The sequence below is a fragment of the Trachurus trachurus genome, assembly GCF_905171665.1.
Source record: "Trachurus trachurus genome assembly, chromosome: 20".
In the NCBI taxonomy this organism is placed as follows: Eukaryota; Metazoa; Chordata; class Actinopteri; order Carangiformes; family Carangidae; genus Trachurus; species Trachurus trachurus.
Genome location: NC_139911.1, coordinates 22,076,992 through 22,103,841, shown reverse-complemented (window position 1 = coordinate 22,103,841; position 26,850 = coordinate 22,076,992). Strand labels below are relative to the sequence as shown.

At 42.8% G+C, this 26,850-nt stretch overlaps 1 protein-coding gene across 1 annotated transcript; it reads right to left on the bottom strand.

Moving 5' to 3' along the window:
- Positions 1-872: 872 nt before the first annotated feature.
- Positions 873-25,046, bottom strand: LOC311003797 (cullin-1). The gene is made up of 22 exons (XM_083995662.1): positions 24,860-25,046; positions 14,485-14,910; positions 12,960-13,134; positions 12,298-12,465; positions 11,817-11,867; positions 11,542-11,632; positions 11,206-11,369; positions 10,946-11,108; positions 9,733-9,863; positions 8,189-8,296; positions 7,991-8,097; positions 7,185-7,233; positions 6,403-6,534; positions 6,165-6,282; positions 5,628-5,704; positions 5,374-5,492; positions 4,032-4,137; positions 3,817-3,864; positions 3,440-3,522; positions 3,245-3,350; positions 2,408-2,521; positions 873-1,718 (listed from the first exon to the last, which is right to left on the bottom strand). The coding sequence occupies exons 2-22, from the start codon at positions 14,622-14,624 to the stop codon at positions 1,638-1,640; spliced, it is 2,331 nt and encodes a 776-aa protein (XP_083851788.1). The 5' UTR covers positions 14,625-14,910; positions 24,860-25,046; the 3' UTR covers positions 873-1,637.
- Between the last annotated feature and the right edge of the window lie 1,804 nt (positions 25,047-26,850).

Below are 26,850 nucleotides of genomic sequence, written 5' to 3'. Positions count from 1 at the left end.
CTGATTTTGTAATGTTTACAGGGATTTTTGTTGTTCAAAGTGATGCAGATTAAAATATTCTAAATATCTGGGTTTGTGGTGTTAATTTCTTCCATTTGTTCTAACAGGCTCAGACACTTTGAGGATGAAGGTGGTGTCACTCTTGTTCTTCAGGTTCCTCCATCACAGATTCCCACACTGAACCAATATCACAGAACTGTTAGTGCAGATGATCATGATCAGCAATTATCCTTCCACTTGATAACGAGTCAACAAGAAAACCCAAACATTCACCCTGTGCAGCTGAACTGTTTCCTTGTAAAAAAAAAAAAAAGTAGCTTTGATGAAGGACTCAAGTTTGAATGACAGTAAACGTGTCATTAATTTGTTTAACACTAAGCAACGCTGGAAACTTCTGCTTCAGTTGGTAAAATTCAGTTTGTTTTCAAACGATTTTCAATTGTGTTAAACAGCAATCAATTCATCCAGCCTCCTTGGTGTTTGACAGGAGCTACAGCCTCTTGTCAGCTGTCATTCATTAAAATAAATATAAAGGAGGACTGTTGGTTATGACAGTTGACAGATAAACTCATAAAGGTCTACAAACTTAGATTCAATCAGATCCTGACAAAAAAAAAAGTCATCTATTCAGGCACAGATTTGTAATTTGAAGGTGAACTACATTTTATTTTTGCAGAGTATCAGAATAGATTTTCAAAGTCTTCCAGAAATATTGTCCCTCTTATTCTGGATGATCCATTATTGTCGAGTAGTTTCCCCTCAGTAGAGAACAGCTCCAAACAAAACGGAAGAAGCTGAGCAGCTGGTTTTTAAAAGCTGTGAGAAGATGAACGACTGTCAGAGTCTTTTCTGATGGAAAACTCTGGGGCGGGTTTTTAGAGAAATCTTTCCTTGTTTTTATTTATCACACATTTAGAAAATGAACCACACTATACAAATGTCCACCGTTCAGTAATGAAACAGGCCTCCTGCATGAACCCAACCGACCTCCAACCAAAACTGAGACAACTTCAGCAGATAAAGAAGCGTCACGGCGGCTCTAAACTCACCACCTCCTCCGGTTCAGTCGTAGACTTTAATTCATGACCGGCGTTGATTTCGTGTCGTCGTACGGTGGACTGCGTCGGCTGCCCAGTGACTCGACTTTTATTTTTACTTTTTAATCTTTTTCGTGGTCACTGTGGTGCAGGTAGGCAGTAGCATGCAGAAACCTTTGGATGCGGCTCTCCTCTGATTGGCTGTAGGCTAATTCATTACGTTTGCGCTATGTAAAGAAGGGTGTAGGGTTTGTTTTTTCCTCTTACAGTCTGGTTATTTACAATATGACAACAAGGAAGTGAGTGTGTTTGAGTCCTACGGATGGGACGGGACAGGCGAGCATGTAGACGGGGGTTCCCAGTCTCAACAGGAGGGGCGTTTGTTCCTTGAAGGCAGAGTAGACAGTTCACACCCTCCTCCCCCCTCACGTTGATGGTTTGTCATATCGGGGCAGTCACATGTTCAGCGACACACTCACAAACATGTCCGCCGCTCAGAGGGATCCACACTTTATTACTCAGACATAAAATTAAAAAAAAGATAACAAATAAAAATAAAACTGAGGAGATCCGGCGGGTGGGAAGGAGGGAGGGCGGCGCTCAGGCCAGGTAGCTGTATGTGTCCTTCTCTCCGTCCACTCGCTCCAGGTACTCCTTCTCTATCAGGATGTCGATGCATTTCTGTCCACAAGGGGGAGACAAAACACAAACATGACACTCAGTACACGTCTGTCCATCAGGATGATTGTTATTCTATAATCTCAGAGACAAAATCTGTTAGTTTGACTTTAAGATCCATGATGACTCATACTGGACCAACTGAAGTCTGACGTATGAGCTTTGTTTTTTATCAAACAGGTGAACACAGAGTTTGTTGACCTCTTTATCACTGAAATTGTTGCTTGTTTAAATATTTGCTTACTCATTTTGTCACTTGATGAATTGTTGCAGCAGTTATTTCTAACAAAAATTCTCTGGATTCAGATTTAAAGGTACATTGTGTAGGAATTCCTCCCATCTAGCGTTGCGGTTGTATATCACAAGCAACTCAATCCTATTTTTCATGCTGCATTCACGTGAAATTGGGCAGACGGACAACAGCCGGCATAAACAAGCCACTATGTAAACAAGTGGTCCGTCAGCACGAGGCAAAACAATACATGTGACAATATGTTGTCATGGCGATGTGGTATTGTTTACCTGACCCACGTTTTACCGTCTTTCTCTGGACTTCTGTGACTAAAATGACATCTGGTTTGTTACTGACGGCCGTCTGCCCGACTGCAGGTGAATGCAGCATCAGTGTAACAATGACAAATAAAAGAGTGAGAGAGAGTGTGTGAGTGTGAGTGTGTGTGTGTGTGTTTTACCTTGATGACAGGGACTCTGGGTTTGAATCGGGACGACAGCTGGTTCAGGACTTCAGCCAGGAGCTGCTGGTGCTTCAGGACCTTCCTCATCTTCATGATCCTCACTATTGCAGCCTGACAAACACACACACACATTCACCCAAGTCATGTATCAGCTGAACAGACCAACACACTGGTGACATCATAAATACGTATGAATACACTTCTCTACACACAGTCAACACTGCTTTAGGAACAAGCCGTCCCACAGTCTTTTTATTCTAAATTTGTTTTAAATTGAGCACTTATTATTCCTTGTTTTGTTTTTATTTAGAACTATATTGTATTTTTACAACTGTACAGCACTTTGGTCGACTGAAGTTGTTTTAAATGTGCTTTATAAATAAACTGTGACTTGACTACTAATCAAAAAAGTTAGTTTCCCCGTTCTAACGCTGTTCCCGTTACTGACAAGAAAATGTGATGTTACTTGACTCAAGAAGTCCTGTCACAAAACAATACACCCGTTAAAGTGTATGTTATATATCCTTTTTTCTTTCTTTCAGTCAATCAACTAATTGGAAAAAAGCTGTTAATCTGGAACTAACCAACTCACTCAGTATTCCTCCGCACCAGCAGGTGGACGCGTTGTGGAAGAATACTGAGTGAGTTGGTTAGTTCCAGATGAAGGAGGGTTGGGAGGGCGAAACCAAGTCATTTGACATAAAGAAGTAACACATCAGTTACTTTTATAATGTAATAACTCAGTTACTTTTGGGGGAAAGTAACTAAGACTAATTCTTTTTTAAAAGTGTAGCGTCCCAACACTGGCTGCACTGATCCGAGGTGGACAGTCACCTGGATGAGCAGCTTGCGATCCTCCTCGATGTTCTTGTGAGTCGTCTCCTGCTCCTGCTTCTGCTCCGTCTTCATGGGGACGTTGATGTTGACCCTCAGCTTCTTACTGCAGAGACACAACACAACAACTCACTCTCTGCTGCTGGACACATTTAAAACATCACAACAAGCAGGTCCAGTCCATGAGTTTCTCACTTCTTGTATCCGAGGAACAGCTTGATGACGGTGTCGGGTTTGAACTCCACCTCGTCCACGTTGGCGTTCTCGTCCTCCAGCACCTACAAACAAAGACGGACAGATGGACATTAGAGACACAGCTGGTGACACGGTGGGAACTGCAGCTCGGTCAGAGAGCAACACTCAACTTGTCCTTTACAACCAGTCTGTCTGAGACACCACACACTTCCTGTCCACACATTCAAACTCTTCTAAATAAATTTTAATTTAAAGTGCTGTCGCTTTTTAAACTCTAACTTCTGAAAAAGTGTGAGGTCATCATCACAAAGAAAAAGCTGAGGTCTGCCTCCATCTAGTGGTCAAAATGAAAAAAAAATAGTGTTTGTTTTACTCACCAGCAGCTTGGATTTTAACAAAATTTGCAGAACTTGAACCAGAATGTCCTGAAAAATCAAAGAAAATGAAGTTAGTAGAGAAATCAAACTGATCCAGTGTTTTAATGAGAGTTACATGTGAACTTGTGTTTTCATTTTAACAGTCTGATCCATTCAGAGTTCAGAGAACTCCCTGAGCCACAGGAAAGGAAGACAAGTGTCAAAGTGGTGCTCACAGTTTTGATCTGTGTGCTGTCAGTGAGCTGCTGCACGGTGTAGCTGTCCTCGGTGTTGTACTGCAGCAGGATGGCCATCTGGAAGGTGGAGGCCTGCAGCGTGTACCTGCAACAACAACAGCTTCAGTATGACGGCGACTTCAAAACTGATGCTAAATATAATAAACTAAATAAAGGCTCAGTTCTTCTAAGTCTAGTGATGTTCACTCATTTCCACTCAGTCACAAACTGATCACTACATGTGGATGAATCTACTGCTGAAAATAGTCCCAAACGGCTCATCTGCTTCACTAAACATCCATGTCTTCATTAGGAACCAGTGATGGGAATAACAGCGTTACCACGGCGCTATTTCTTTCACTAACTACTTGACTAGTCAAAAAGTTACTGTTTCCCCTCGTGGTTTAACGATACATGTGTTTGTATTGAACCGATTGGGTTCGGTACCAGGCTGTGTACACGTGGAAGAGTTACGTAATCTGCACCAACATGCTGTGAGAAATGTATTTTCATAATATTTCATATATATTTTATTTATTTGAGAATATTTTATTTATTGGAAATCTTATTTCATATGTATTTGGTTTATTTGAGAATCATTTATTTAACTCATTACCAAGCAGCACTTTACAACAGTATTCTATTTCTATTTTATTTTATGTTTCATATTTTCTATAATGTTACACTAACTACATTTGACTAAAACATGTAGCCTGAATTGTTGGTTTACAAAAGTTCCTGATAATCAAGCAAATGTATGTTTAGCATTTTGTTCCCATACTGAACCGAAATAAACCGAACTGTGACCTCAAAACCGAGGTCGGTTTCAAAGCATAACATTTGTGCATCGTTAGACCGCTAGTTCCCCCGTTATGACACTGTTACAGTTACTGACAATAAAATGCACCGTTACTTAACGCCAGAAGTCCCATCACATAATAATACACCCGTTTAAGTGTGGGACGTTATAAATACTTTTTTCAGTCCTTCAACTAGTTGAAAAAAAAAGGCGTTTATCTGGAACTAACCAACTCACTCAGTATTCCTCCGCACAGGCAGGTGGACGCATTGCAGAGGAATACTGAGTGAGTTGGTTAGTTCCACATAAAGTCCACGTAATTTCACACATTTGAGCATTTTATACAAAAGTAACGCAATAGTTACTTTTCCTGAGAATTAGTTACTTTTATAAAGTAGTAACTCAGTTACCTTTGGGGGAAAGGAACAGTAACTATGACTAATTGCTTTTTAAAACTAACATGCCCGTAACGATGGGCTGCTTTATGGTAATGTCTGTATCCTCTGATCCCAGAGCAGCACAAACACACACTCTCTCTTGTACCTGTTCTTGAAGCAGTTGGTGACCAGCTCTCCTTTGGACAGGTGATAGAGCCACGTCAGCTTCCTGCCGCTGTGTCTGCTGGCGTAGAACGCCGTGAAGCGCTGGTAGCTCCGCTCCAGCTGCACCGACAGAACACACAACCTCAGTAACAAGGTTTTACAACTGGAAATGGCTTTTTTCTGCTGTTTACTGGATCAAATACAAGTAGGTGTTGAGGAGTCCAACATGTCAACTACTCTCAACATGAGTCTCACCTCAGACGGCAGCGCAAAGGTACAGGACTGCTGGAAAGGCCAGGACCCAGAGCTCAGGACCTGGATGCTGAAGTCCACTACAACACAGATGAAGAGTAAAGTCAGCTTCTCTTCATCACACGTGGGTTTGATCTGCTGTTGTTTCACTTTCAAACTGATTCTGGCCTACGACACTCAGGGTTTTACAACCACAACGAGCTGCTTTGATTGAGAACACACACACAACATGTTCAGTCTCCAAAGTCCTCATGGCCTGAATCTGTATTTGACTCCACTGTTCAAAACACTGAACTCAAGAATTAATTTCTTTATTTTAGAATCTATGTTGAAAATATTTCAGATGAAAACAACAACTAAAGTTCTACACTGAGACTTAAAAAGCTCAAATACTGTATGTGTTGACCTGTGTGTGTGTGTGTGTGTGTGTGTGTGTGTGTGTGTGTGTGTGTGTGTGTGTGTGTGTGTGTGTGTGTGTGTGTGTGTGTGTGTGTGTGTGTGTGTGTGTGTGTGTGTGTGTGTGTGTGTGTGTAGACTCACAGTCCAGAGGCTCAGAGTTGGTCAGGTGCTTCTTAAACTGCTCGTTCAGGTCTTTACTGACTCCGATGTCCTGGAACATTCGCTGCAGTTTGGACGTGTATTCGAAGCCACATGCTTGCTGCAGGAGACACAAGAGGACACACACGTCCGCAGTTTAGTGTCGGTGTGGATGTGGTTTCATGAAAACTGTGTGTGTGTGTGAGAGCTCTGCACTCGGTCGTGTTGCTGGGACTCAGACCTTGAGCTTGGAGATCATGCTGGCCTCGGCGTCGTCGCTGGCGCTGTTCTGGTGGACCAGACGTTTGGCGAGCATCTTAGCGTAGAACTTCTGGAAAACGTCTTTGTCCTCGATGTACTTGAACACAACCATCTGGAGAGGAGACACACACACACACACACGTCCTGAATAAATGTGGAGACCAAAAGACAAACAGCACTTCTGTATCTATTATCTATCTATATTACCTATTACTCAAATTCTATGCGATATTTTATGAATTGATTTGTTGATGATTGGTTGTGCAGCTGAGAAAATATCTATCTATCTATCTATCTATCTATCTATCTATCTATCTATCTATCTATCTATCTATCTATCTATCTATCTATCTATCTATCTATCTATCTATCCTCTCACTGTCAATGACTTCTAACATCATCAGTTATCTTCATGTGAACCAACAGCACTTGAAAAACTAAAATTCCGCATGAGAATTAAAGACGTGTTGAGAGTTGATTGACTGCAGCATAAAACAGTCATTATGTTATTATTCAAGTGAATCCATAATGATTGATTTTTACAAAGTCTCTAAGGTTTTTTTCCATTTGTTCATGCTCAGTTAGAGAGCAGCAATGTGTGTGTGTGGGTGTGTCTGTGTCGGTGTGAAGTCAGTGACTGCCTGGTCTGTGCCACCAAACTAAACCCAGTACATCAGATAAACACAGGAGGAAGTGGGTGAGGGATGTATTGTTGCTGTGATACTAGTGGACACATAAAGACAAAGGTCAGAGCGTCTTTACCACTTGGTTGAGTGTGTCCTCCAGCTCGGCCTCCTCCGGGTTTTTGGAGCTGAAGAGAACAGAAAGAGAGAGACAGAATGTCAAGAGAAAAGCTAAACTCAGAGCTGAATGGAAACAAGCAGACGGCCTGTCACAGCTCATTCTCAGCCTCAGCAACAGCAGGAGCTGGAGCCGTGTCTCTACACTCAGGTTGACTAATGGCTGCATTTCCCTCATCAAACTAAATACACAATCCAACAACTCCAAAACGCTCTCATGGACAAGTTGTGACCTGCACATTCACAACACTATGAAATAATCACGTATAAGTATGTAACATTACGATACATGAAGCAAATACTCAGAACTCCTTGCTTTTAGAAATCACTCCGCCCAGCAGCCGTGTCTGGAATGTAGTTCCAACTTGTCCACAAGAGTGTTTTGGAGACGTTGATTGTGTTTTTTGAGTTCGATAAGGGAAAGCCGAAAATACCATATACCTCTGTAGCGTAGCTCTGAGCAGCTCGTATCTCTGACCCGCCGATTGAAAAATAGCTTGCACCGACAATTAAAGGTAACAAACCTACTGCTATGACTATAGGGATTATGGCAATGGGCCAAATTTCCAAAATGTTTAAATATCCCTTTAAAATGTTTAATACTGATCCTGAAAACAACAGCTGGAGGATGAAAACTGTGGTTAATACTGTTTGTCAGTATTACTTCATATGTTTAGGTTTCTGAATATGGACCAATACTGAACACCACCATGGATCTATACTTTAATCAGCCAAATGTTGACGTTCATATATTGAAAAGTTTCCCACCTTTTCTTGAGTAGAGAATCACAGTATCTGGCCAGCAGCTCAGGAGATTTGCTGGAGGACTGAGCCATCCTGGTGACAGCGTTGTTGTTGATAAATCGACCGCATGCCTGTGAAAACAACAACAACAACAGGTCTTTTCAGTGTCTGGGTCAGAGTTTAGACTGAGTTTCTGGCCTCGCTTCGAGGAGGAGGACTGACCTTGTCCAGAGCTGCCACGAAGCCGGCGTCATTGTTGAAGGCAGACATGACCAAGGCATTGTACTTTTTGTGGACATCAAGGGTGGTCTGGACGTACACTTTAGGGTCCTGAGAGAAACACACACACATCTTTGGGTCAATCATAAATGAACATCCTTTCATTTAGGAAACAGTCAGTCTGAAACTCTTCTGTAAAACAGTCGACTAAATAGATTCCTGCACATTTTTGTGAACTGGCACCAGAAAAGTAGCACTGCCCCACACTGACAATTTGTCAATATGTTGTCAAATGACTAAAGTGGCTGTTTCCATGGTGACTACAGGTAAAACTACAAACAAGTTACATTTAAGACTTTTTTAATACATAAACAAAATTTAAGACCAAACCTGCCACTGAAATACAGGCCAGAAGTCAAAATATATTCATTCCAATTAAAGGCATTGATGTCAGTTCAAAATGAATAGTAAGGTTAAATGAACATGATGTAAATGCATCGATGGGGCAAAAAGAGCATTCAGAAATTCTCGTGGTGATGTGAACATTGTAAGTAGTAGTTTATGACGTCGTTGGGGCGGTGCGTGGCGCAGTGGTTAAAGCGGCCGCCACATGTAGAGGCTACAGTCCTCAACGCAGGCGTCCCCGGTTCGAATCCCGCGTCGGGCAGACCTTTCCTGCATGTCATTCCCCCTCTCTCTGCCTCCCCCTTTCCTGTCTATCTCACTATGTGCTATCCAATAGAGGCAAAAAGGCAAAAAATATACAAAAAAAAACATCTATTATAAGACAGCAAAATTTAAGACCTAAACAATCTGGATAAAAGACAATTCAACACTTTTAAAGGCTTTTTATTATTTAGTTTTCCGATATTCCATGTTGGAAACTGTTTTCTTGTCTGTACACAACACCTGTGTCACGTCTGCCTGTCCTGCCCCCATGAATTTGATTTTGTTGCTATGAACTATTTTATGTTGTGTGATTAGAACTGGGGGTGGAATGATCTGGTAAGGCAAGGCAATTGTATTTGTATAGCCCCTTTTTACAAACAGTTTGTCTCAAAGGGCTTTACATGGCATCATAACAACATCCTCTGCCCTTAGACCCTCACATCCACTGAGGAAAAATTCCAGGAAAACCCTTTATACAGGTGGTCTGACTGAATGGGAGTGTAACGCTGTGGTTTTAGCGTCACCTTGCTCGGAAATATCCGTGGGTCGTAGGTAAAAAACAGCACAGGAACCTTTTCTCTGGATCAGCTCAATCGCGGTTTAGTAGCCACAGGACAAAAACAAACTGAGGGCCACCAGTCACTCTCCTTCTTCTCAGCTGTTACCTCACGCAAACACTCCCATTCAGGCCACCAGATCATTCCACCCCCAGTTCTAACCACACAACATAAAATTGTTCCGAATAACAAAATTAAATTCATTTTACAATAATAAACTTGCCTTGTCTATTAGTACATTTGTATTGAAGGACATGCGGTCACCCTGTGATTCATCATCACTGCAGAATCCCTGTGCTGAACCTGAACAGTGATACGTACATTGAGCGCAGCCTCTCCACACTTCTCGATAGCAGCCAGGCCCTGGTTGTGGATGTGAGTCTCCAGGAGTTTCTTCAGTTCACCCAGGCCATCTGTGATCCGCGACACCAGGTTGTACATCCGCCCCAGGTCTGAAACGAACAAGAGAGCGACAACAGAATTACTGTTACGGTCCCATTAGTCAGGAAGAGGACAACACCTCGGAAATAAATCTTAGAGATGGTTTTGAAGATTCACTGTCAGATTGTTGGCACACAGCGAAGTAGTAAACGTCTCACAGGCAGCCTTGTTGTTTTTGGCCGACGGAGCCTTCTTCACTTTAATTGAGAAATGTCACCAGTGGCTGATTAAATCATCTGTAGCTAATTATCATTAATTGCCCTAATGACTAAAATCAAACTTGTGGCTGTTGTGTGGCTGATGTGCTCTCTTCAAGCTGCTGAGGAAAACCACCATGACACCACTGTACACAACTTGGAATAAATATCATTAATATTTGACGCTGCTCCAGTCTGTTGCTCTGACTCGGTACTTTCAGTATGTGGTTCAAGGAGCCGACATTCCATCACCATCACTGTTGATGCTCATCTCACTTCAGCCACTTACAACTGTTTTGATAACAACCCTAACCCACTGAAATCCAGGTTCATTTGACATTAGAAAAACCATTACACTGATATTAAAGGTCCAGTGTGTAAAATGGCGGGAAAACCGTGACATCCAGCGTTTGGATTCTAGTTTGCAGCGCTCGTTCACTTGCTTGCACTCACCCCTCCTGTCAACAAAGTGACAGTGGCCTCCGAGGACCAAAAAACTTGTTCACCACGACGGGAGTATTTCAGGAGCACGGATCGATGAGGTGAAGATCTAAACCATTTTACCATGTCTGCTGTCTCCTACTCCTTCTTTGTTGGTTTATTTATGAACGCGAAACTTGTTCTCTGACTGGCTGGACAAACATGGAGGTGCAAGATGGCAACACTCTCTAAAGCAAGACCCTTGCTATATGTATATATAAAAGAAGAATTACAAGGCTACGAAAACCAAACAGATTTTATTTTATAGCGATTATACACTATACACAAATATATTCATGTGTAGTATACTATATTCAGATTTTGCCAATAAACCTTGACAATTATTACACACTGGACCTTTAAGCTATTTCAAAAGTCTGAGTTGGGGTGAGCCCGAGGTGAAATCGTTGCCTTACCTTCATTTTTATCTGCGTCCAGGAGGTTCTGAAACTCGGTGTGGAAGACCTCCAGGTGTTTCTCTATGAGGACCTGCTCACACTTCCTGGCCAGTTCGTCCTGGGTGGATTCATGGAGGTAAACCTGCACGCGGCGCTGCTCCTCCAGCAGACGCGCCTCCGCCTGAGAGAAAAAACACACAACGGAAATAAGCATCCACCAAAAAAAAAAAAAAAGTCGACTCGTACATTTCTTGATGAGCGAATGAGCGAGCGCCCACCTTCTTCATGTACTCGGTGACAGGGTTCTGGTCCAGGAACACTGTGCTCTCGCGTGTGTAGAAGCGTTCTGTGTCAGTGAGGAACTGGCATTCAAAGTATTCTTTGTAGACGGAGAGCGTCGGGCCTTTGGCGAAGGCGTCCTCTTCATTCAGGCCCAGCTCAACTGCAGGAGGAGAGGAGACGTGGTTTTATACGACATGAAAATGCCTGTTGTGAGGTGGAGGCAAAGAACCACCTGATGGTTTATTATTTTCACAGCTGCAAAATATTTGCCACTGAATGTCTTTTATTGGTCCCGTCCCTGGTGTGTAAGAACCGTCTTCACTGGGACCTACCGTAAGACTGGACCACACCGCTGATCAGTCTGGTGTTGATGGTCTCTCCGTTCCTCTCTCTCTCTATCAGCTTCAGCACAGCATTTGTTACCTGAACAAGGACGATAACTTTAGTTCATGACATCGAAGAGACAGAATTCTAAAATACTGAACTGTTTGTGTCAGATTACTCGATTGACAGAACCAATAAAAACTGAACGGCAGGTTTTTAATCACTGCTCGTCACACGTTTTGTTATTTCTCACTTTACTTCTATAAAAAGAAACCAAACACACCTGTTTGTTGAGAGGTCGGAATAAACACTCCCTCCAGGTCACAAGTGCCAGCTGGGAGGACACAGCAGGGTGAGAGAGGAGAGGGGGGGAGAGGGGGGAGGAGGATGACAAGATTAACAAAAGGTCAGGACTTCAGGCTGTGTGTGTGTGTGACTTGTCTCTGTTCCTTTTGATCAGTGTGGTCGTCTGCTTCACCCCAGAGTTTACAATGACTTATAGAAACTAACCCAGACGTCTGGATCTGCTCTCACATCGTAAACTCTGCTGGGAACATTTACATTTATCAACACTCACATGAAGCACAAAGCTTTATGACATGATGATCAAACTACATCTAGATGAAGTGTGACAAGTCCTGTCCACCATGGACATGGAAATGCCTTTTGTGTTCACATAGTTAAAACTGCTGAGACGATCATCTCTCTGAAGCGTCTACTGAGCAATCATCACTCATAAAAAAAAAAAGAAGAATCAGACTCACAGAATATATCTCATAAATGCCCTTGCGTCCCTCATCACACTCTCGTCTGACCCAGTGGCGGTTGAGGTAGGCACAGATCCCGTTGAGGACCTTACTAGAGAAGCGGTAATCCTCCCACTGCTGTGTGTAAAACTTCAAAACACACTCGTCCATTAAATCCTCACCATCCTGGAGAGGGAAGCCAGGGACAGAGGGAATGGGACAGAAAGAGAAGAGAGGGTTCATTGATGAGATGTTGGAGTTCACAACGCTAAAATTGGCGATTGGCAGATCAGAATTAAAGCTTCTAGTCACTGATCCTCTGTCATCTGCTGTCTGAGACCAGCACTGTTTACTGTGTAGTGTGGTCCCACCTCCCACTTTGTTCACAACACCGGTGGGCAACAGGCCACCAAAACAAAACATCACATCATGTGGATCTTGTACATTCTACTTTTTAAGATAAGATAATATTTATTTGTCACACCCAAAAATGTGTTATTGTGCCTGCTTCCAGAAATAATAAAATAAAAAAACAGTGTAAAATATACAAATAAAATATTTAAATATGTCAGTGTGATGTAACATACACCATCTGCAATGCATGTCAGAAATGATCAGTATCAGCAATCACACTTAAAAAGAACAAAACAAGTGAAAAACAAGTGTACATGTGGACTGACCTTCAGCAGGCTGGTCAAGTAGTTCTTCAGGAACTCCTTGAGCCGCTTGTAGAGCTCCAGGCCTACAAACTGAGCCCCGCCCGGAGTGGTGGACTTTTTGGAGGGCTTGGCCGGGGGCACGGAGCCCCTGCCCTGGCTGGACTGGTGGACACTGGTACAATAGTTATATACATGTCTGAAGAACAGGTTAAGGAGAAAACATAGACACAGATGCTCTCACTAAGTCTGAAACTAGACTGAATACGCTCCTCTTTATCTCACTGCTTTCCTAATATTTTCATGTTGTGGTGACATTCTTTCCCATTCTACAGAGCGTAACTGTACAACTCCAACAGAGCTGCTGCCATCAGTTACCAGAGTAAGCTCTGACAGGAAAACATGTCAGCGACCGAATGAAGCTTGTTTATAGTTTGATTTGTGTTGTGCTGTTTCCTCCTGTCAAGGTAACAGTGCTGAGCTAATATGGTTCACTGGATTTAGTGCTTCAGGTAAATAATGACATCCTTTAGTGGTGGGAGAGTGCAGAAGAGGAAGTCAAGTTGTCAACAAACCTTAACCTCAGAGAAGACCACCTCTCTGCTATGAGCTCAACACTGAATGTGATAGAGTTTGAACATTTAAAGGGCGATGAAATATGTTCTCCATCTTTTTAGAGAAAAATAAATTTTTTAATTAACAAGGTCAGTATAAGACCAGCACCTTGTAACAATGACTTACAATCTGACACTGACACTTCTAATTGAAATAAAAAAAACATCCTTCGGCTCCAGCTTTGTTCAGTAATTTTAGAAAACACGGAACAATATTTTGAAGCAAAGGTTTGTTTCCTGTTTTCTGGACTCTGGCCTGCTGGATGTTCTCTGATGAAAACAGGTTTTAGTTTGAGCGAGAAGGAAGTAACAAGCTAGTGTGACTGACTACACTATGACGACACACACACACACAGCAGGACTAGGTCACGTGGTAAAATAAAATACTGGTTAATATTTGCCCAGCACTGGCTATACTGCTAAATATCATGACTGGGTAGGATGCATCAGCTGTAAGTGAGCTAAAAGTAAGAATCGTGAATAGTTCTTAAAGATTAATTGGAGGAAGCGTAGTGTAGCTACTTTTGTAATTCTCCACGGATATTATTATCTTTTAATTCTATTATTTATTTTTTACCTAGTCAAGCTTCTGTCCTTTTTTACCTTCCACTTCTCTTTTAGAACCGATAATGCAGACTGCTAATGGTTCTGATGTTGTGCAATGCTGCTTTGTCTGTATGTCTGTCACTGTACTTATTGTATTGTTGCTATATGGCTACACACCTTTGCCCAAGACAAATTTCCCCTTCGGGGGACAATAAAGTTTATCTAATTAGATGTTTTTTTGGTTTGCAAAGAGTCAGAAAGGTGAAAACTGTCAGATCTAAACCTAAAAAGAAAACCACTTGACTGATAGACGAGGTGTTGCAGCTCCAGAGTAACGATCAAACACAATCATACTATGATCGCAGCCACACAGTGATCTCTCAGGATACGTGTAGAGTTCCATGTAGCGTGACTTGGCCATGCTTTGCCTTGTGTAGACCTGCTGGATGCCAGCCCGCAGGTCGTCCCATATCTGGTCCAGGCCTATCTGTTTCAGTCCGTGGGGGTTCTGGGTCCTGTTCGACGACATGGTAGAGCCCCTTGTGCGCTCCGCTCCTCTCCTCTCCCAACCAAGTGCCCTCCCTTTCCTGCTCCGGCGGGCTGTCTCCTCCCGGCTCCTCTCCTCGGGTCGATTTCTGTCCTGAGTCGCTCTGCTCTCAGAGTTTGCAGTCCATCTGGCGACGGTGGCGGCGGCGGCGGCGCTTCAGAAGCTGGTCGTCGGGTTGTGAGACAGGATGCAGTCCCACTCTGCGCACCTGGGTGGCGCTGTCTGCCACTCCTCCACCTAAAAGCTGCGGCGCTCCTCACCAGATGAGCTGAGGAAGACATGAAGAGAAGACAAGGGTGGGTTTTGATTAGCGATGTTTGATTTATCCGCATAAAAAATGGTGATCTGCTGAATTAGTCCCAAACCCCAGAAACAATAATCAATGAGCTGTCAAAGTAGCTATCCAGGTAGGTTGTATGGATTTGTGTGCGGCCACCTGGCTCTGATCCCTGCAGACATGGTGCTGACCAGCCTGACGTCACTGAGCTAATGACAGATTAGTCCACTTCAGCACCTCCATGGTTTCTTTCACCAGGAGTGTCAACACAGCACTCAGTCTTTCCTCTTGGCCCACATGAGCCAATTTGTACTTTTAAGCATCTGTTAAAGGAATCATCCACTCCTTTACATTGTGTTCGCAGCTTCATTGTGTCGCTCAAAGACATTCCAAGGTAAACATCAGCAATGTTGTACCACGTGAGAATGATGCACAACACAAGAGTACATGCAGGTTTGGAGATTAAAATGAAAACAGTCGAATTTAAATGTTTCAAATATGACACTGGATCCAAACTGTGGACCCACAGCAGGCCTGATGAGGACGGCTGCTAACTGACAGACCTCAAGCTGTAATTTCATCCCTGCTGTCAGGACATGACCAGACAGTAAACCAGCGCCTTGAGTTTCCTGCAACAACATCTTTCAAGACCCAGAAGGAAACATACAGAGTGTGGAGGAAGAGAAACTGAGAAACAGAAAACTGAGCGGCTGGGAATCGGTGACTGTGCTGATTATTTGCACATCAAGAACGTACAATAACTTCTCAGCCGCACTTGGACGGAAGCAGGCTGGAATTAGTGATGATTTATTGTTGTGCAGTGATCAACAAAGGAAAACTACTGAATGTGTCAAAGTGAAAAACTTCAATCTGTTCTAAATTAAAGCAGAACTATGCAACTTGGCCGGAAATAGCTCGCTCCTTCATTGGTTTCTCTTTTTTTTCCCTCTCCGGGGCTCCCCCACAGTTCTGGGAGGCACATATCACTGTCGTAAAAAAAAACTCGCCGCCCCACCTCCTCCACCCCCTCCCTACACGTGCTTGTGTTTACTGCTGAAGGTAGAGAGCGGTGTTTGCTAAGCACGGAGCTAATGCTAACACAGAGCTAACGCTAACAGGGAGCTAATGCTAACACGGAGCTAACGCTAATACGGCCACACACAGACAAAGACACAAAGACACAGACATACACACACATGAATAAAGGTTCCAAAACGCGAAGGCGTGTGTGTCATGATGTATTACATTATCTTATAAAAGATCCATGGTGTGTGTCTGTTAGCATTAGCTGCGTGTTAGCCACAAGCCGAACTTCATCAGTACAAACATGTTTCCATGGTTTCCTCCGACTTTCCGAACTCAAACCAATCACGATTCATGACATGCATGACGTCATCTGCGTTCTTGTCTCGTACTGCCGTAAGGCAGTTTCTCGCGATAGTTCTATCCATTGATGAGATTTACACCGAGACGGAGGACTGATCTTGCAAGTGCGGTTTTCAGCCAGTGGGGGGGGTGAGCGCATTGGCCTAGACCCCATTCACCTCATAATAGGTCACTCTACCATCACAGTGACTCTGAGCCACAATAATTACAGCCGAAATCCTGCATAGTTCTGCTTTAAGCGGCAGACAGAGATAACAAGACAGCACCAACTATTTAGATCACCAAACAGTGCTCGGGGAAAGTCATCATTACACATTTACTACATCCAAGTCTCACTTTAATTCCTGGATGAAATAAAAACACAATGCTCATTCTGGTGGAAATGCTCCAATTATGTTCTCTTCATGTGACACAGATGTTGTTATGAAAAGCTGCAATCAGGCGTCCTTTAGTTTCCAAAATGCCCCACATGGACTCACGACACATTAACTACAGAGAACACATGACAAGTTGTATTTGACAGCTGTAATCCAAATTAGATCAATCAACCAATTAATCAAATATTGACAAAATATATTACAACTCCTATCAGATGTAAAGATGTGCTGCTTTTTTTCTTTTCTTCCACAGCAAACTGAACTTGCTGTAAACGATGGAAACCTCTCTGCAAGATGTTGTTGGGCTTTTTCAATACCCGACAGTTTATCACTAAACCATCATAATCATAATCTTTAATATCATCATTATCTGCAGCCCTAATTCAAACCTGCCAATTCTGCCAGCAATTAAATCAGCTGCATTCCAACACAGGCAACTGTGAACATTTTGGTATCTCTGCATGAAATAAAACAAATATTAAGACATTCATTAAACGCAAGCATCAAACCACAGGATGTGCCATCGGTAGATTTGACATCCAACCACAGTGAAGAGCAAATAGATAGAGCAGAATGTGGAGCTAGGACCAGAGAGACTAAAGGGAGGGCGTGCTGGTAGAAAACTGCTGTGTACATGTAGGCAGCGCTGCTATATTTAGCAGGACCAGGCATGCAGCGCTGCCCGTCTCTGGCCATTCACAGCTATTAGGGCCAGAGAGACTCAGGACGTGACCCAAGTGCAACAGCCTGTCAGAGGGAGAGGGGAGGAAGCAGAGTGACCTGCTCTGTTTACTTCCTGTCCCTGTTGACGAGCGCGCTGCCAGACAATGAATGAGCGCTTGACGTCTGATCGGCTTCGATGTCACCGCGTAGCAGCACGCTTGAAGGTAAACACCAAAATATCAGTTTCTGTACAAGGCAGAAAATCTATGTATTTGTGGACACAGTTATATTTTGATATTCATATTTAATCCATTGGGAATTAGTTATAAATGATGGAAAATTACCAACAAATTTTCTCAAAGTACTTGTTTTGTTTACCAGTCCAAGCCCTGGATGAATGTTCATTCTATAAATATATGAAAATGTCAGACAAATATTTCTGTTTATAAATGGATTATGATTAATGAAATATCAAAATAGTCAGCAAGTGAATTTTTTTTTTATCAAACTGTCAACTATTTTGATAATGGAATAATCTGTTTGAGTAGTTTTTGAAGAAAAAAAGTCAAAATTCTCTAATTTCAGCTTCTTAAATGTGAATATATTTCTGGTTTCTTTGTTCCTTTATGATAATAAACTGAGTCTCTTTGGGTTGTGGACAAAACAAGACATCTGAGGACGTCATCTTCTGGTTTGGGAAACACTGATTGACATTTTTCAACATTTTTTAACATTTTATTGACCAAACAACTAATCCATTAACCGTTAAAAATAATCGATAATTACCGGGTCGTCACTGCACCTTTCCTGTGTGTCATTCCCCCTCTCTGCCTCCCCATTTCCTGTCGGTGTCTCGACTGTGCTATCAATTAAAGGCAAATAATGCCCCAAAAAATATACTTATAAGAAAAATAAACAAATAATCGATAAGAAAATAATCATCCGTTGCAGCCCTAAACTCGTGTTACAGTTTAAGTACATATTGCAGCACTTTTCCAGAGCCTGCCTCCACAAACCACACCACGCTGAGGATGATAACATGGAGGAGCAAAAGCCTCGACGCAGCAGTAAACTCTGGGCACTCCAAGACTTGGATTAGGCCTTCATCAGTATCTGTCATCCTCTCCACGCCCAGCTCTGACTCCAGAACCCCCAACCCCCCCCTCACCCCCCTCACCCACACTCCCACAGACTGACCACAGCACTGCAGCTGCAATCTGCTGCCACCCCTACCCTCCGACAGCTAACGACACAAAACCAAACAGACACACACCATCTCACTCACTTGTTTAGGCTTCTCAAAAACATTACTCTACATTATGGGCTGGTGGTTGGACAGAACATGACATCTGAAGTAGGGCTGCCCCCAACCAAAGATTTTCTTGGTCGACAAGTAGTCGTCATTTATGGTGATCAGTCGACTAATCGCTGATATGTACTTTTACATCGGTGTCTCCAAACCAGAAACATCTGTAACAACATGATCGGTAAAAGTCGCTTTTGAAAAAAAAAAATGAGAGAGACCTGCCACAACAACAACAAAAAAACTGACAGATTCCTGTATCTGGCCCTTCAAATTAAAAGCCATATAGCCTTTCATATACAGTTCAGTCATATTGATTTTGACTTAATTCTGACAAGACACGGCTCCAAATGTTTGTTTTTTTTCTTTCCTGCGACCCATCAACCAATGAAATTTTGGTCGGCTAATGATTTTTTGGTCGACTATTTGGGGGCAGCCCTAATCTGAAGACACAAACACTTCACAACATAATTTGTCCATGAATTAATAGATAATGAAATCAATGGTTAGCTGTGGCTCTAATAGCTGTCCATTATGTAGGTCTTCAATGATATATCAACCACTGGCACTGACTGACTGCATGTTTCGATAAATAATACTTACACATGACTGAGATACAGTCCAGACAGACAGACAGCTCATCTACGGAGAAGAAACCAGTCACATTTTGGTTGGCTGTAATATCCACTGTCTGAAGCTTCGTACTGGTACCACACAGTTCTTACTTTCTAGAGATGTCAGCTCTTTATTTCTCACTCTTAACTCACCATTTGCTCATACATGGTTAGGAATAGGATGCTGGTTGGTGTGTTAGCTGATGGATACCGGGCCACAGGTCAGCGCAGATACAACTCTGGACCAGTGCTGATCTATTAATTGTATTTTCATCATCGATATAAACAATAAACCCACCACCCAAGACTGACTGAAAAGTAATGTAGAAAAAACCATTTCATTTCCAGTACCATGATGCAGTCAGAGGATTTTCCAAAGCGCCAAATGAACCAGAATGAAAAAAGCTGCATTTTGGTGTCGGGCTGCAGCTCCACACACACACACACACACACACACACACACACACACACAGCAGACAGCTCACACTCAGTGGTGGAGACCAGCGAGGAGCGAAGTTCTTACTGGAGCTGACAACAACTACAGTTGTACATCTGTCAGTGTCATCACAACCTTTGCAAGTCAAAGAAGCAATTAGTTTGTTTTACCCCGACACAGCACGCCGACGGTAAGCCGACACTGACCTGTTGTCATGAAGCTAACCGCAAAACTGTGTTTACTACAGACATGTGTAAACCTGGGACTACAGTCAGAGCGAGACAGCCCCCCCCCCTCAGCAGGGAGACTGGAGGCCGGAGGATAGTGACCTTTGTTTGTGCACTCATGCACACTTCAATATTTATTTATTAATCGTCATCACACTGCTGTTGAGTTATCGCACGTAGCAAATGTTCCTCGTGTCGCGCGGGCCGACTCGAGGCCGGCTCCGGCCACGGCGCTGCTCTTCAGCAGATCCTCGCTCGACTCGGAGAGGCAGCCCTACCTACCTGAGGTGCTCCGACAGTTGCCATGGCAACTGGGGCAGACAATACCACCGAGTAGCCATTCGACTACAGAAGGCGGTGTGTTGTTCAGTCTCTCCCTTGTCTCCTGCGCTCCTATTCACCGGTGGTGAAGAAAGGTGCCCTTCACGGCAGCGCTGGGATCAGCTTTCAGATTCCCACATCAGAAGGTATCAGATACGACGTCCCGATCACTTATCAGTTTCACAGTTATGGGGGCGTAGATGAAGTGTAGATGTGGACGCCTGAGTGAGTGGCAACTGTTTCTAGAAAGTATGTCGCGAAACAAGATTCCCACGCCTGGACGTCAACAACCTGCCCCCCGGTCGGCCTGCTCCTCCTCCACAGGAGGCAGCAGGGGTCACAGGTCAACACTCGTTTCGAGGAACATGTGCTTTTCAGGGAACAACTTGACCGGGCCTAAATGTGTCTGGTCCACGGCAACGAGCCTGTCAACAAGTGTTGTTTATGATGACACCTTCTCCTCTAGACTTCAAATGATCTTAAAATACCAACAACAACAAAAACAAATACCAAACATTAGCAGGTGTCTGTGTGTTTGGGTCAATTAAATTGCATTTTTCACTATTCCCTGCTGTTTTATAGACAGCATTAGGTATCCACAAATCCAATACTGACCTAATTATGTAAACTAGGTAAACACTTAATACAGTTTAATCTCCAGTGCTATTGCAAAACTAGCCATGAGCTATGTTCAGTTACACATCGGCTTTCAGCGCCACATGGTTCCTGGCTTCACGTTTACTCACATTACAACAACCAGGTCGGACTTCCAGGTAGTGAGGCACTAAGATTTTAAGATGAGTAGAAGAGGACACTGGTGTTGGAGCTTTACTCATTTGTAAAGGGGAAAAATGAATCCACAATATTAAAGAATACTGGTGTCTCTAAAAGCAAACAACAAATAGTAAACTCCACAGAGGGCTGAGGAAGTTAAACTGGGGACTGAGAGGGGAAACCACCACACCACCCTGTAAAAATACAAAATAAAACAACTGCCAGCTTCAAGGAAAACTAAAGTAATTAAACTAAATCTTACGCCAGTTGCAAGTGTACAATGCAAATGTGTTTCTCTGTGCTCCATTTAAAATATGTTCTTACCCTGCTGTCCCCAGCAGCTACAGGACTCCCAAATCCCTGCAGATTTTCATGTTGGGATTTGATGAACGGCTGCCAGCTGAAGTAGCCGTTGGACATCTGACAGACTGGCCAGGCAAACCTGCATTCGGCCCGTTTCTACTCAGAGACGGGTCTTTTACTGCAGGTATCAGCACAGCTCGTGAACCCGATTGGAGTGCACGAGAGAGGTTTGCTGAACGGGAAGGATGCAGGGAGTGGTGGAGAGTGACAGAGAGGAAGAAAGAGGGAGAGCGGTATCCGTGGGAAAAAAAGCTCAGCCTGGTAAATCAGATTACCCTGGTCACTGTGTGTCCTGGCCAGACTCAACAACCTAATACCCTACATTTAAAAAACACAAAGAATGCAAACCGCAGCATAACAAAAGGTGCAAGAGCCTGCCATTTCCACCAAGTGCACAGTCAGACGTGTGTGTCCTGACTCCTGTCCATCACTTTGATTTTAGGATCTCAACAATTCCTGCCTTTTAAATCTGCGTTTTTTGGTGACCAAAGCAAAAAAACATCTGGTAACAAATGGTGAGTCATGAGGAGCAGTGGCGCTTCAGCTAAATCTGAACAACAGTGATGAGCTGCTCTTCTATAACTGACTTGCTTGTAAGGTGTGTGTTTGTGTGTGCGTGTATGCAACCGATCTTAGGCCGGGTTAGGCGGCGAGGGAGGACATTTCATTAGCGTAAGCAGCTTTTGATTTCTGTTGCTCTGCTCAGCATTCACAAGAGCAGCCAAGCAGAGATTCGCGGCCCCTTTTGGTTTGACTTTACAATCGCTACCGTCAGCGCCGTCACTTCAAAGCATCTTGTACATATTAAGCAGACGGACCTGGATGGGTCAGGCAGGGTGATGATGGAGGGAGGACGGTGTGATCGGGGCCGACGTGACTTTCTGCAGAAGCTAAATGATTTCACTGCAGCACACATGGACGAGCAGAGGATTTCTGATGATAACAGCTGGAGCTGATCATTTGAATCGTGAATTAATTTGCCTATTTTTTCACCATTAATTGATTTGTGTTTCCCCTAAAATAAAGTGTGATGCTTTGTCCAACCATCTGTCCAAAAGTGATCGAAACTGCGACTTCCACACCACTGAAAATGTGTAATAGTTTATCAATTATTTATTAAATCAAAGCCAATGAATTCTCAAGGAACTGACTGATGGTTTCAGCTCTATAACTCTACAACTATCAGCTCTTGTTAATTAGCATGCCAATGATTTTCTCTATGACCTAATATTCACATATTATAGGCGGTTTATGGCCCATAAAGACGGTGAGATGATAAACGACTGTGGCAGATTACTCTGCAGTTGATCCAGTCTCTACAACAGCGTGTTTACATACAGCTGATTTGCTAATAGAGCTACCCCTGGGTGCTCTTTATAGGGATCCACACACAAATGCAGACTGATGTCAGTTGTGTCTGCCAGCGTGATGTTGAGCAGAGGAAGAATCAACTGAACTGAGCTATTGCGAAAGGGCATATCAGGTGCAGCTCATGCTCTAAGTAGTATAAACATCACTGGAGAAATTTTGCCTTAAATAGATGTTTCCATTACATCAAATGTGGAAATTCAAGATTCTTGTCAAAGCCAAAGAACAAGGAGTCTTTGAACGTAACACATCAATAGCTCCACAACAACATAAATTATTTTTGTGTTATTTCAGGCTACTTAAGGTTGACTGAAAATACACGCTTTACCTCCAACTGACAAATGCTACATGACATGAAAACAGATGGGAGGATATTATGAACATATTCTTCGCTGCCTCAGAACAGCTACACATGTGAGGGTGGGTAACTGTGGCTAAAAGTAAAATGTCATCCAACTGTGGATGCTGCACGAGGTGCCAATACACCTCCACCTTCAGGTCACACAGATAATGCCAATTAAACAGGTTGACTCTGTGGGGATGAGATGTTTCTGCCCATGTAAAACTAGGCCTCGCCACTAAAATATAAACACTGATGGAAACTGTTACCGAAGCAGCTCAACCACACAGAAAACCCATGCTCTATCAAGAGCTGCAAGATGAGATGACAGTACCATTAACATCTTATAACATAAGAGATATAGTCATATTTAGTCCTAATAACTACTGCTGCAGTGCACATCTCTGTCTGGACAAACAGAAAACTTAACTGACAAATCAAAGATAAGGTTTTTCATCAAAAAGCAGCATCCTTCTCCTGGTTAACTAAAAACTAAACATCTGTTGACAACTTTCAAATCAAGGTAATGTAAAGACAGCTTCAGTGAGCAACCAACAACAACCGTTCAGTGGTAACATCAGCTACATCTTCAGCAGGCCTTCACAAAACATGTGTCCAAACAACCATTTTATAACTCCATTATGACTATGGGAGCCCTGTATGAACCACAAATGTTACACCATTATTACAATGTTATCAGGCTGTACTGATATTTTACATTCAAATGTTTAAAAGATTAAAATTCTAAATAATGACATTTCAAGTTTGAAAAATAATAATCATTGCAAACCTAAACGGGGCAATGAGGTGGTGTACTGTATATCCATACCAGTAGGTGGAAACTATATTACAAACTACTGGCGTACTAACGTGAGAAAACAAAACATTGCGAGGGCAAAACACGGTGCCAACTGGAGATGCTACGACTTTTAAAACATGATGGGAGTCAATGATTAAACATTAAACATGTAGGTCAACTGGGTTTGCTTCCTATTCAAAAACCAAGGAGAGAGGTAACGTTATGGAGCCAGTCAACAACAATAAGCAATATTTCCCTTCTGTTGAGAGATCCTGATCACTCATAGGGGACAGATTTCATTCGTGTTAATGTGACAAAGTTTAACAATTTTCCAAACACATCCAGGCCTGGGGACAGGCGATTTAACACCTGGAGGGTTTTTCAAAGTATTCCAGGAGTGTGGGAGCCCTGTGTCAGGTTCAAATCACTATCCCTCACTCAGAAGCGGTAGAGGGCCGATGTATTCGTTTTAAACACTAGCTGTGGCATCGTCAACTCAACTACAGCCTTGTAGCCATCCCATAAAATAAGATGAAGCTATACACCCAGAATATTTCTTAATATCCGTTCAAATTTCCTCACATCGGGTGGTGAATTGAACCAGAATCTGCTACGCAACACTGCTAGCTATCATTAGCTTCTAAGGCTCGATTAGCCATTTAGCTTATCAGCAGGCACTGGGTGGACTGGCTTTCAATCCAACTACGGCCCCTATTTGGGTCATATGTTATATTCGTTTTGATGTAAAAGTGTTATATCGGATATATTTAACATAAATACATTATTGACTGAGCCAGCCAGAGCGACCAGGAGAGACCAATTGCCCGTGTTGCTGGTGTAAAATGGCAGCCTAGCTTCTCGGGCTCCTCAATAATGAGTCAGGAAAACAGTTCGCTAACCGTTTAGCATTAGCCCGCTAGCTCTCCGTGTCGCCAGCCTACGTTCTCGGCTCTGTAAATGTCGTCTTACCATTTTAAGGCCGTCCCTGTCACTCTGTTATCGCCTTCCGTGTTGATTTTCTGGCTCAAACGCTGTCTCCTCCGCCGTCTTTCGCGTCTTTCCTGTGTGTTTGCTGTCCGTTGCTAACTGCGACCGCTCTGCTTCGTTCGCACAAAGATCAGCTCAGCAGCCACCGAATCATGCCGCCTTCAGGTGCCGTCGGAAATATGATGGTCAAACAGTAAGCGCACACAAATCTATGCAGAAAGAGTGAGAGGATGGACATATCTGAGGTCAATGAGTCTCATTTTAAACAGCCAGTCAAAGTTTATTTGTATAGCACAATTAATGCGGACTGATACAATTCAAAGTATTTGTACAGATGACAGGCAAGCTGGTAATTAAATGCTGAAATATAAGGAATACACCAGAATGGGGCTAATGCCAATTTTTGAAAAATAATAAAGGATTGATTGTAAGTTAAATAGAATAACACAAAACAATGGAAAATACATTTAATGATATAGAAGTTTTAAACGTAAAATAAAAATGTATTCCCTAAACATAGTCTCTAGAATCTCAAAATGTCGGCGCTCACGACAATCCCGTGAACGTAGCATTCGCGTCACAGAATGGCGTCTCTGAAAGAACTACAATCATGGCGACACAAAACAATTACAGCTGTCGCGCATGCGCATTCGGGTATTTCAGTCACCTAATATGACATTTTAATTATGCATGGCCGGGACAGTAGCACGATGCTGGCATTTAGCTCCCTATCCTTTCAATTTGTGTGAGTGTGTGGGTGTGTTTTGCAAAGACCGTCAATTGCTACATTGGAATCACCCTAATGAAAGCCTGTAATAGTTCAGTATTTGACTGCTTCCATTTCTTTCTCCTGTTACTCTGAGTCCATGCTCTGACTGTAATATGGACCCGTGTGGAAGATTTCCAGAGGAAACCAAATGTTGTCACTACAGGCCATGGTTGTCACCTTCACTGTCTCTGAAATGAGCAGAGCCCGACCTCTGCTGGTGCAGGAGAGAATGACAGGACAGGAGGTATTTCAATTTCCTTGTCCCTGGAGACCTCTTCCTAAAATAACTTTTAAAAGATTAGTCTGTTGACTTTTATTTATTTAGCCTACTTATTTTTCTTATTATCAATCAATCCCATGAATAATCATCTAATTCAAGCGTGTATTGCCACTCACACAGATATGCATAACAAACATACAGGAAACAAAATGCCATTGTTGAACAGACATGGTTTAAGGTTGTAAATATGACTGCAAACAAATGACTAGAGGATTACTCTGTCAGGTGAAATGGATCGTCTCCAAGCTGAGATGTCGTCCAGAAAACCTTCAAAAACACATCAGTGAACTACAGTATTGTACTGGGTGAGATGTTTCTTCCAACACCATGAACACACAACTGTAGTTTTGTGTTTGTTTGTTTTTCTCACTAAGTCCCCTGCTCACTTCCCTGCTGCCCTATTTACAAGATGACCAAATGTTGATTAATCCACCAGTGAAAATAGTCCCAAAACTAACGCACTGCGCTAGTAGCCACAGTTCAGCTGTTTGGGTAAATTATTAAGTCACACAGAAGATCAGAAGCCAAAAATAAAACAAAAAACTGGGTTTTGAGATTTCATAAGGAGAGGCAACAGCAAAAGCACTGTACAAAACTGTAATGATATTGTGCGTGATATCTGAATCTTTACAGTAACTTCAGGGGTCTGACTCTGACAAGCAGGACTCAACTGAAGATTATCTTGTGGGAACAGACAACACGAGTAACACAACCACACACGCACACACGTGTCATTAAAGCTCAGTTTTATTTCCTGTGGTTTTGCTCTGCATGGTGCAGGTGAAAAAGTTAGTGACAGCACATTTTGCGTCACTTTACATTCCTTCCAATCACCTCTGTAACATGTCTTATGTAACGGAGAAGAGTGGTGTGATGTGTTCATGGGCCACGCCTCGAAAGAAAATACAGGAGGGACAGTTTGTC